At 39.8% G+C, this 11,094-nt stretch overlaps 1 protein-coding gene across 3 annotated transcripts; it reads right to left on the reverse strand.

Moving 5' to 3' along the window:
* Nucleotides 1–2,761: 2,761 nt before the first annotated feature.
* Nucleotides 2,762–6,162, reverse strand: LOC110963295 (sialic acid-binding Ig-like lectin 5). 3 transcript variants are annotated; one of them, XR_007943719.1, is made up of 7 exons: nt 6,112–6,162; nt 5,847–5,940; nt 5,441–5,755; nt 3,819–4,163; nt 3,430–3,710; nt 3,152–3,266; nt 2,762–3,044 (listed from the first exon to the last, which is right to left on the reverse strand). XR_007943719.1 is itself a non-coding variant. In XM_022211590.2 (7 exons), exons 1-7 carry the CDS (start codon nt 6,136–6,138, stop codon nt 2,924–2,926), a joined length of 1,302 nt encoding a protein of 433 aa, XP_022067282.2. In that variant the 5' UTR covers nt 6,139–6,162; the 3' UTR covers nt 2,762–2,923. The 3 variants fall into 3 exon arrangements, 2 of the variants coding, with proteins under 2 accessions (XP_022067282.2, XP_051807917.1); XM_022211590.2 differs by having other exon boundaries at nt 3,426–3,710; XM_051951957.1 differs by having other exon boundaries at nt 2,762–3,266; nt 3,426–3,710.
* Nucleotides 6,163–11,094: the final 4,932 nt, after the last annotated feature.

Below are 11,094 nucleotides of genomic sequence, written 5' to 3' on the forward strand. Positions count from 1 at the left end.
CTTGCTTTCTTCTTATTTTATATGTGTAAATACTAAAATTAATGTTGCTTAAATCCAGTTATCTGCTTCAGCTTCAGGGTCCTGGAAACTTACTCATGCATCCAACGTGGTGATCACAAAGACGGACTTGTGCAGGATTTTATTATTCGAGTACCCATGTATTCATACTCGCAGACACCTAAAAGCACTACAGAGAAACACATGAAATATTAATTTACTTACAGTCCATGTATTTCTGTCATATTTCTCTCTCTTGCTCACTCAAACTGTACTCTCAGAGCAGCAGTGGGACCAGAACAAAGTGGCTACCAGTGTGCAGTGTGAAATCTCAAAGTTTCTTATCGTGAAGCATTTCGACAACACTAATTTTAGACATGGCTGAGGCCACTTTATCTGTGGCTGGAAGGCTCACAGAGAGCTGCCATCTTTCCCTCTGGGAGAACCAGGTCTTCATCAGAGGACACTTTGCTGCACTGAAAGCCTCTTTGACTGAGCCAGCTTAGGCAGACATTGAACAGAGTGCGTGTTTGTGTGTGTTTCTCTTTGCAAAGAGCCGATACTCAACTAAACTAGGAGAAGTATAAATCACAGGAATGGGGTAGTCCAGGTAGATGGCTGCCCTACCTGAGCCAAGTTCTACTGGAGACTTAGACATGAAGTTATGGAACGAATGTAATGAAAAGGTCAAATATTTAAGAAGTTGTACCATCTTTGTCAGTTTGTGTAGGAATATAATTGAGGTGAGGTAAGATTTTGTTACTTTGGCACAGACAGTCTGCCTGTGTCTTTATGTGAAGCTAAGCTAATCGACTGGTGGCTGTAGCTGCATATTCAGTCAGTCTATCTTCAAATTACTTTAAGGATTTAGGTTCAGGAAACCACATCCAACTATAAAACTAAAATTTTAGTCTTTACCAAGACAGAGGAGAAAAAAAGTGTGTGTGTGTGTGTGTGTGTGTGTGTGTGCATGTGTGTGTGCATGCATGTGTGTGCAACACCTTTGTGCTCCAAGGCCCTAATCCTCCTGTAAGGGAATGAAATGAGGCGAAAAGCAGAGTGATTCTTTGTGTGAGTGTAGAATAGCAGTGAGCTCAGTGGGTGTGTAAAAGGATGAGCCCTGCTTTAGACAGACTGGCACTGTCAAAGCTTACAAACGATCTGCCATGCCTAATGTACAACTGGTGGCCTCCTTTACTTCCAATACCAACTCTGAACAAATAGGTTTAAGGCTAATCACTGCACTTAGCAACTATATAGTTACATTTTATAAGAAAAGAATATTTTTCCATTTCTCATGCTATTAATGTATTGTCAGCGGGGAAGGTGCTGCTTCTTGTACTTTTACATGACCACGCGTTATTTAATAACATTTTCTTTTACAACATAAGAATTTCTCTAGTTGGTTCTTTAAATTACAAAAGTAAATTAATGAACTTCTGAGACTGGTCTCCAAAATCTGGCTAATTGCAACCATGTGTTTTACTGTGACACTAAGTGGACATAGTGTTTACGACAGGAGTAAAGGAGGAAGTGAACTGACATATTTAGCCATAAACTGAGGAACGAGATCAGAGGGGATGGAGGGGCCAACAACCGAGGAGACCGCTGTTTGTTTCTTGGTTCAAAGTCAACATTTGTTTTACTCATAATTGTTGCAAAGCCTTAAACATGTGCTCGTAACCAGGATGACGTCAACCTAAACCCTGATTCAACCTCAAATTTAATCAAGTTGGATTTGTGTCGTAAACTGAGCAAACAGGTGAAACAAACATATTCAAATCACTGACCAATGAGATGACAGATGATCTATTTATGCATTTGCTCTATTAGGCAGCCAGTAATCAGTATGTTGTTGAAGCTGATCATTGCAAGCAGGAAAAATGGGCAGCGTAAAGATCTGAAGGGCTTTGAAAGGGTCAAATTGTGACAGATAGATGACCGAGCCAGAGCATCAGCAGATCAGCAGGTCATGTGGGGTGTTCCCAGTACACAGTGGTTAGCAGCTAGCAAACATGTGGTCTGATCCCAGCAGAAGCAGTGTGATGCTGTGGGCAATGTTCTGCTGAGAACCTTTGATTCCTGCATTCCTGTGGATGTAACTTTGACATGTAGCACCTACCTAAACATTATTGCAGACCAGGTATACTCCTTTACAGCAACAGCAGCGGGGTTTCTTGATCGCAGTGCTTCACAACGAAAATGTTTAGGAATGTTTGGAGGAACATGACAAAGAGGTCAAAGTCTTGATTTTTCCTCCAAATTCTCCAGATGTCAGTGTTATGAAGCATCTGTGAAGTATGCATATCAAAAGTAGATATATTTCTTATAACAAACATACCAGCTATTATTTAATGCACCTTTTGTGTCAGTTTTATGCATCTGCACATGGATTCTGCAATCTTTGTCTAGCTGACTGTGAAAGTTATTCAAATATATAAAAACCAGAGGCAAAATGGAGGCAATGCTATTTCTAAAAGACATAACAGGGTGTGGTCATTTACAGGAAACTATGAAACTTCCCACAATATAAAGAAAAGCATTGGGGTTGTGCATATACAGCGACATGGAGAGCTGATGGTTGACGCTCCTCAAAATAGTTTGGCTGAGAGCAGCGCTCTCCTCCTGAAGTGACTCAATGAACCTTGCTTTACTCTTTAACATGGTTACTTGACTGTCTTCCAAGTATCTGATAAATGTCAAATGGGAAGGGAAACCTTTGGGCTGCTGACATTTGTAGATGAAATAAGACAGTGACGAGTGATGAGTGTCAACAATATCATCATTTAATCAGTCTGCACGGTTCACATGAAATGTAATTTTCAGTAGGTTTAAATATAAAAACAAATAATGAAAACAAAACATGACTCCAGCACTGACATACCCATCTGAAGAAATAAGTTTTCTCAGTGAACAAAAGGAGAACTCAGGTTTGTGTGTTTGGTGAAGAGATGATGTCATAAGGTTGCTCAATATCCTTAGCATTTAGGGAAGCATAAGTGTTCATTTCTTCACAAAGTTCCTTTGGGTGACTTTTGCTTTTACTGCTACAAAATTAGAAGAAAAAAAACCATCCTCATTTAACAAACTTCAGTCTGTTTTCTATTTTCTTACAGTTTACAGGTTTTCATTTAACGTAACTTCATGTTCTTACCGTTTACAAGTGCAGACGATCAGGGTGGTGAGGAGGACCAGGTTCAGGCTTAAAGACACACCAACAACTATCCAAGGAAGGACTGCATTGGACTTGGAATTCAAATTCAACCCAGCTAAAGAAACAGATAGTTTGAACATGTTAAAACATTTTTAAACAACAGCAAAAAATGTGTGAGTTCAGGGTTTAACATTCCTTGTAAATTACTTCATAACTGTCCATTAAATATGCATTTAAAAAATCTTTCAGAGACATCTTGCATACAACTACTCACACACATTCTCTGGAATTAAATTCTCTTGAAGTGGGATGTCTTTCACAGCCTGGCCCAGTTCATTGCTGCTGATGCATCTGATGGTGGTGTTGTGGTTGTCAGCAGCAGGCAGGGTGATGGTGCTGTTCACTGTTTGGAGGCTGCTGAAGCTGCTGACTGAGTAATCTGTGAGGGTCACCAAGGGCCAGGTGATCGGAGCCAGAGGATTCCCCCGACTGATGCACATACAGACCAGCAGCTCTCCATCAGTCGTGCACTGGGAGCTGTTTAGGATTCTAGGTGAAACTGCAAGAAAGAAAGAAAGAAATTCAAAACTCCTTAGTGATTCAGCAGATCCATGACATGCAAATACATAAGACTATAATTCATCAGAAACATATTGCTGCTGCTTACATTTTACATTCAAGGTGACAGTTGTTTCAACAGCATCATAGTCATATATGGCCACACATGTGATGTTGGTGTTGTGATCATCTGCGGTAGGAGTGAGCCATAATTCATTTCCATTCCGCATTCGAAATCGGGGATAACCATCATATCTCTCATTTCTATTCCACATTCGAAATGGGGGATAACCATCATATCGCCCTGGAATCACTTTAGCTGTTCCGTCAGCTTTTGTCCATTTCCACTGGACATCTGCTGTACCAAAACATAAACGTTCAGGTCTGCATATTACTCTGGCACCTTCTCCGTCCACCATTGGATGAACCCAAACCATTGGTTTTCGGGTTAATGCTGAAAATGAACAGAACCAAGTTTAGCATCTACTGTTCATTCTGTATATACTGTAACATATTGTATTTACTAGACTGTAAATAATCAACAGTTTGATGCTGAACTGTATTTCATTGTGTTAGTACATGTCTTATTTACAAAGACAATTAAGTTAAATCTAATCCAGTATTTTATTTAATTCTATCATTTCTTTTCAATATGCACTACTGTTCAAAAGTTTGGGGTCACCCAGACAATTTCATATTTTCACACTTTCATCATGTGCTAACTTAATTGTACACAGTTTTTCTAACCATCAATTAGCCTTACAACACGATTAGCTAAAACAATGTAGCATTAGAACACAGGAGTGATGGTTGCTGGAAATGTTCCTCTGTACCCCTATGGAGATATTCCATTAGAAATCAATCGTTTTCAGCTAGAATAGTCATTTACCACATTAAGATAAGATAAACTTTATTGATCCCACAATGGGGAAAGTTCATCTAGACTGCATTTTTGATTAACTTCAGGTTATCTTCATTGAAAAAAAAATGCTTTTGTTTCAAATATAAAGACAATTCTAAGTGAACCCAAATTTACAAACTATAGTGTAGGGGAAAAAGTATTTGTTCTTTCTACACATGGCATCTCTACAAAAGAACAGCATGACAGCTGACAGCATGAAATAGCCAAGCACACAAAGAAGGAAATGAAAATGAACAGATTTAGACTGTGGTCGAAAACAATAAATTGCAGGTTGTAGCAAGTCACATTTCTATAATGCATAGTTTTAATGTTGGTTGGTTCTTCCTTAGGAGCTTGGCAAAGTTGACAGACAGAATTAACTATTTCTTAGAGGATGAATGGTGGAGTTATGGACATTCAGATGTCTGACTACAGCCCAAATGGACATCCCAGCATCCATCATGCCAACAGCCTGTTCTCATCTTCAATAAATCTGCATTTTAAAATGACCTTTCATAGTCGCTGGTCAAAGGAGTGTCTGTGTTCTGGTTACACAATCTAATTGTTGCCCTTTAAAGCAAACCTGACAAAGGTGTGCATTAACTCACTGACTGAAAATTTATCACCACTGAACATCTCATAAAGTTTTTGTGTACATTTGGCTAAATGTAATAATTTTCAAACATGAGCAATATAAATTATATCTTTGAACTTGACTCTAAGGCAGGAAAGACTACCATGCTGCATGCTGTGTTTGCATTTATAATTTAGGTTTGATCCAGTGCAACAAAATCAATCAACATTAGATAGTAACAAGATCTATTACTCACCGGAAACTGAGATGTGAACCCTCTTGGGAAAAATATATGTCTGATTACACCCCCATTCCAGTTTGAGACCATACTCATACTCTCCTTGTGGAAGGCCATATATCCTGAATGAGTCTTGTCTCTCAGAATTCACCTCATCAACCTCTGTTGTGGTTACAATATTTGCTGGATCGCCTTTGAACCATCTCATTTTATATGGGGCTGTAACTGTGTTTGTTGGAAGGGTCAGTGTATATGAGATTTCATGGCAGCTGCCAGATTCCAAGTTAACGTGTCCGGTCACATTGATTGAAAACTTTGTTTCATCAAAAGTTTCTGTCAAAGAAAGCAAAATTATTTCTAATGTTCTATGAAACATGGGCTATTTTCACTTAATATTAGTGCCTCTTTTAACACAGTGTCAAACCTTTAACACATTGAAGCTGGCATCTGCTGGCCTTCAACAAGAACCAGAAAAGCACTGAGTAGATCACAGTCATCTTCATTTTGCTGTGACAGAACTGTGGTAAAATGAGCAAAAATGAGTACAAGACAGATACATAGTCCTATGATGATTGTAGCCTCATAGTTTTCTACCTGTGTTATATGACATCGAAGCAAAATTTTTCTGTACACAAAGATTCAAAATGTTACACATACAAGAAATGTCAGAGTATTCAGTTGTCACTCACCCCACTATTCTGAGACGCACTTCTCATTGCAGTCTTCTTAAACTGTGCGTAATTAGGAAGTGGTGCTTTACAGAAAAGACTCGCAGTTATATGCGTTTTCATAGAAAGAGGAAGATGCTGTTGTAAGAGATGTTTCTGTCTGGTATTGGATTATTTATATATTTCAGCATATATTGCCATAAGAGGACTGAAAGCTAAATGACAACTTTTCTGCAGTCATATTGTGCAGCTGGGTTTGCAGCAGCTTCAACACAGCAAAGCTAAAAAACAAAAACAAAACTGTGCATGTCAGTATTGAAAATTAAGCTTCTTTAAATAAGTTTACTTATACAATATTAAAATCTCAACTACACATGCAGAGAATGATAATAATAATACATCTCATCATGAATATAGCAACCTTCAAGATCTACACTGCATGCTAGAAAGAGAGACCAAAATTTTCTGATTGAATTTCGTTGTAGAGATGCACTAACCAGTACTTGCTTCTTTTTCGTACACCCTCATTTGTGGCAAAATGAAGAAATGTGACACTGTGGAAATCCCCAGATTCTGAGGCAAACCAGATTTATCAGATCATTTAAGGGTGAGATCTTAAATGCTTAACAGTCACAAAGAGATGAGATGATGATTCAGTTTATCCAGATGCTGTGTGTGCATAGCAGGGGAGCACTGCGATCAAGTCACCCAAAGAGCGCTCAAAGAGTTTCTCGCAGGAAAACTCAGCTTCTGAACTTTCATAATGGAAGTAGAGAATCGTCACGCCAGACTCTCATTGGGTGGTGTTATCTATTTCCACCCCATGCGACCTCACTGTTATTTTGGTGGCTGGTCACAAATAGTGCAGCAGTTGTCCTGCCTGTGGCTCTTTGGGGATTTACTGCTCTCTCCTGTTATATTTCATTTACTTTACAAACTCATGGAACTAACAGGTTGATTATCAGATTAAGTACAGATGACGAGGCTGAACTCATACGGACGAATTCACAGGGTGGTTATATGCAGAAAGAGTGATGATAAACGAAAACATACTTTGTCTCCGAAACTCTGGTGTGAAAACTGATGCCAAACCTTGTGAAAGTGCTAATAGTGGGAAGGAAATATGAGGATGTGTGCGAGCGTGTGCGGGTGTGTTTTGTGTATATAAGGAGAATGGATGTCCTCTTCAGACGTGAAACCATTAAGTTGAGACCAAGGGGAGTAAAGTAACTTCCCCCTGAGCTCTTGGATTTCTCAGCATCTACTGTTAACCCTGACCTGTGGCAACTGCTGGAAACTAGAGGTTGTCTTTGTCAGGCAAGGAAATAGCATGTGTATGTATACTGTACATACTGACAGAAATAGACAGAAAAGAGGAAGAGACATGCAAGAGAGACCTACATGTGAAGAAACACTCTTGTTGTCATTCCAACATGTTGTGAGAAAAAAAATCAATGCCAGCCTCATTTTTGCGCCATACTTACAGGGCTAGAGTGTGTCGGTCATTAACTCACACTGAAATCACAGGGAAACAACTAATCTTGCTCTCCACAAAGTCCATCTACCAGCACTTCTAAAGCGCCTCGCTAATTAACACACTGCGTCTCATTTGTTGAATGCAAGCAGCCAGGTGAAAACATCAATTTGTGGTTTAAGGCAGAGTTATGAGCCAGGCAAAGTGACGACACCAAAATGCTCGATGGTGCTGGACGCATTAGTGAGCTTTAGAACCAGACTCTCTAAGCCACAATAATTGTCTCCTGTCTAAGATGCCAGTTTTCTCATCTAACTCTCGGAAAGATGACGAATATTAGCCAAAATCTAGAGCTGCGTCTTTAAGACTGAGCTCATGTGAAACGGCGGTGAGCAGGTAGAGATGTGTTTAATAAACTAGAGACAGTAAGACAGTGTAATTATCTCCTCATCATAAGTGTCTTAGCAGGTTGCTGTTAGGGCCTTTTGTTTATCCTCTTCACTAGTGACCTATATTTTCAACCTACAACCTTCCAATAATATTTCAAGTCATTTAAACCAGAGGTATCATTTGTCCATTTGTTCATTCAGTCAGGCAGTCACTGTGCTCTGACAGCTTTATTCCAGTTCCTAATACGCCTGATCGTCCCCATCGCTCCATTCACCTGTACCTACTCACCTATAACTCTTGTGTATCTATCTATACCAGCAGTCCACAGTCACCCTGCCATAGTGTTTCATACTCACGTGTCTTGTCTTGCGCATGATCCACTGGAACTCCTCAGAGTGACATCTTCTGTAACTGGATTAGTCAACACAGTAATCAGTAATCATTGTCATGTGCGTGTTGATGGACAAATATGAGGTTTTTCATTGGAGGTGGGTTCAAATCTGGACTAACTACAGAGCTTTAAAGCATCCATCAGCTTTCTGAAGCACCTGCGTGCCACTGTTGTCCAGGAGAGGGCATGTTTTAGAGATCTTTTTCTTAATTAAACATTTGACCTGAAAACTACCAGTAATAAAACATATTTTGAGGGTCAGTTTCTTCCAGTGAAGGTTAAGTTTTAGTTTTAAAATTTTAAATTGCGTGTTCGCAAGAAAATGGAGGAAATGTGGGCTGGTTCGCTAGGTGGTGTCGTGGCTCCACAGTTTCAGAACAGAACCAACCTTGGACCAAGACTTTTCTAGTAAGAAATCTGTATCAAAGCATAGCCAGTAATAGTGTTTCTTTTTTAAAAAGAGTTCAGACCACTACCACCTTACTTAAACAATTCTTAAGCATGTTGCGGGTTCCTATAAGTGGACCAGATGAAAGATCCCTGGACCTCCTACTGGAATGTCATCAGATCTTAAGTCACTGCCCGCTTAAAGTTCCCAGCTGTTAATATCCCCAATACAAGGCAGCTGTCTCTGGCATCGCTTGTGCCACTTATCACTACCACATTAGTCCACTATGTGACAGTAAAAAATGCAAAGCTCTGCAGCTGAAATGGTCAGCATTTTGCCCTCTGGTCATTGTTTCAGTAAAACATGATGACTGCCTGTGAGTTGTGTGGCATTCAGTCATGATATGGAGACAGGTGGCAAATTGATGTATGTCGCACAGTAAGTGCAAGAATTTGATGCTGAAATGTTTCCTCTTGTTCACTCGCCTAGCATTAAGGCCTGAGCTAACGGAAAAGACGATTTGTCTGCTTTCATCAACTGTATTATGTGAGCTTTTCCATTTTTTCCCCCACTCACTGGAGCAGACATTTTTCAAGGAAACAAATCAGCAGGGGTTAAGGACAAGCGTCAAAAGAAATCACCGCCTACTATTTCTATCGTGAGGATGGATGTGTGATTGCCTGCAGACAACTGTAGAAAGGGAATACATTTCTCAGTGAAACCCAATCACTTAGAGACAGGCACATGACTTGTGTAGCAGGCGTCATAGTGAGCAGGGCCGAGGTGGATGTATCCTGGGTGTGAAACGCTCGCATACCTTCTGTTTAGATCATCATCCTCTCTGCGTTACGTTTATGACTATGATGTCTTATTACAGTTTATGACCCCCCCTTTGGGTGTCTGATCTTTTTAAAGTCAATTTCAGCATTAAACATGATCTCACTTTGCTTGGCTGTATGATTTGTCTCCTCATTTTAGCGTAATTGATACAATGATGTGAGGAATTAAATTCGGTCTTTACGACTCCAGACCTTTCCCCTAAAACCAAACACATCACATGAAGTCAGAACCCTTTTTCCTTTCACATGTGTTTTGTTGGAATGGAAATGTATACATTTTCCATTTTAGAAAACAGAGCCGAGTGTTTGGCCCTTGAGGCGACGAGTTGAGAAGTCACAAACTACAGATGATGGATGTATTTGGAATCAGGCTGCTGCTTCCAAGGTTAAACCTATTTACTGTGTAATAAAGCTCACCATATGGTGTAAATCTGGGCTTGAAAAAGGCAGAACAGAGCACAAAAAGAGGAAATTTAACACCTCTATGGGCGTGAAACTCCATTTTCAAATGGGTGAAAGCACACTTATTAATATGAACAGAGACAACTGGGGAAACTTGACGATCCAGAACACACAATGCTGAGTTGTAACGGGAACGAAAACAGATAACTAAAAAGCAAATCCCGAGCCACTCTGACTTGTAGAATAGATAACAGATGATGATACATTTGTTGAGACTGGATTACCAGATATCATGTTGCTCTGAAACAGCTGCTGAGAATCACAAAATTAATAACTACTACACACGTGGACAAAATTGTTGGTACCCCTCAGTTAAAGAAGGAAAAACCCACAATTCTCACTGAAATCACTTGAAACTCACAAAAGGAACAATAAATAAAATTTATTGAAAATTAAATAATCAAAATCAGCCATCACTTTTGAATTGTTGATTAACATAATTATTTAAAAAAACAAACTAATGAAATAGGGCTGGACAAAAATGATGGTACCCATAACTTAATATTTTGTTGCACAACCTTTTGAGGCAATCACTGCAATTAAACGATTTCTGTATTTGTCAATGAGCGTTCTGCAGCTGTCAACGGGTATTTTGGCCCACTCCTCATGAGCAAACAGCTCCAGTTGTCTCAGGTTTGATGGGTGTCTTCTCCAAATGGCATGTTTCAGCTCCTTCCACATATGTTCAATGGGATTCAGATCTGGGCTCATAGAAGGCCACTTTAGAATAGTCCAACGCTTTTCTCTCAGCCATTCTTGGGTGTTTTTGGCTGTGTGTTTTGGATCGTTGTCCTGTTGGAAGACCCATGACCTGCGACTGAGACCAAGCTTTCTGACACTAGACAGCACATTTCTCTCCAGAATGCCTCGATAGTCTTCAGATTTCATCGTACCTTGCACACTTTCAAGACACCCTGTGCCAGATGCAGCAAAGCAGCCCCAAAACATTACTGAGCCTCCTCCATGTTTCACCGTAGGGACAGTGTTCTTTTCTTCGTATGCTTGGTTTTTGAGTCTATGAACATAGAGTTGATGTGCCTTACCAAAAAGCTCCAGTTTG

This window comes from Acanthochromis polyacanthus, chromosome 8, assembly GCF_021347895.1.
Source record: "Acanthochromis polyacanthus isolate Apoly-LR-REF ecotype Palm Island chromosome 8, KAUST_Apoly_ChrSc, whole genome shotgun sequence".
Lineage (NCBI taxonomy): Eukaryota > Metazoa > Chordata > Actinopteri > Pomacentridae > Acanthochromis > Acanthochromis polyacanthus.

What these genes read in the sequence shown, in the direction of transcription:
- LOC110963295 (XM_022211590.2), bottom strand. Translation starts at nt 6,138, where the DNA reads ATGAGAAGTGCGTCTCAGAATAGTGGG. An exon ending in GTGCGTCTCAGAATAGTGGG is followed by an intron (nt 5,941 to 6,111) that starts GTGAGTGACAAC and finishes ATTTTACCACAG; the next exon opens with TTCTGTCACAGCAAAATGAA. An exon ending in CCAGCTTCAATGTGTTAAAG is followed by an intron (nt 5,756 to 5,846) that starts GTTTGACACTGT and finishes TTTCTTTGACAG; the next exon opens with AAACTTTTGATGAAACAAAG.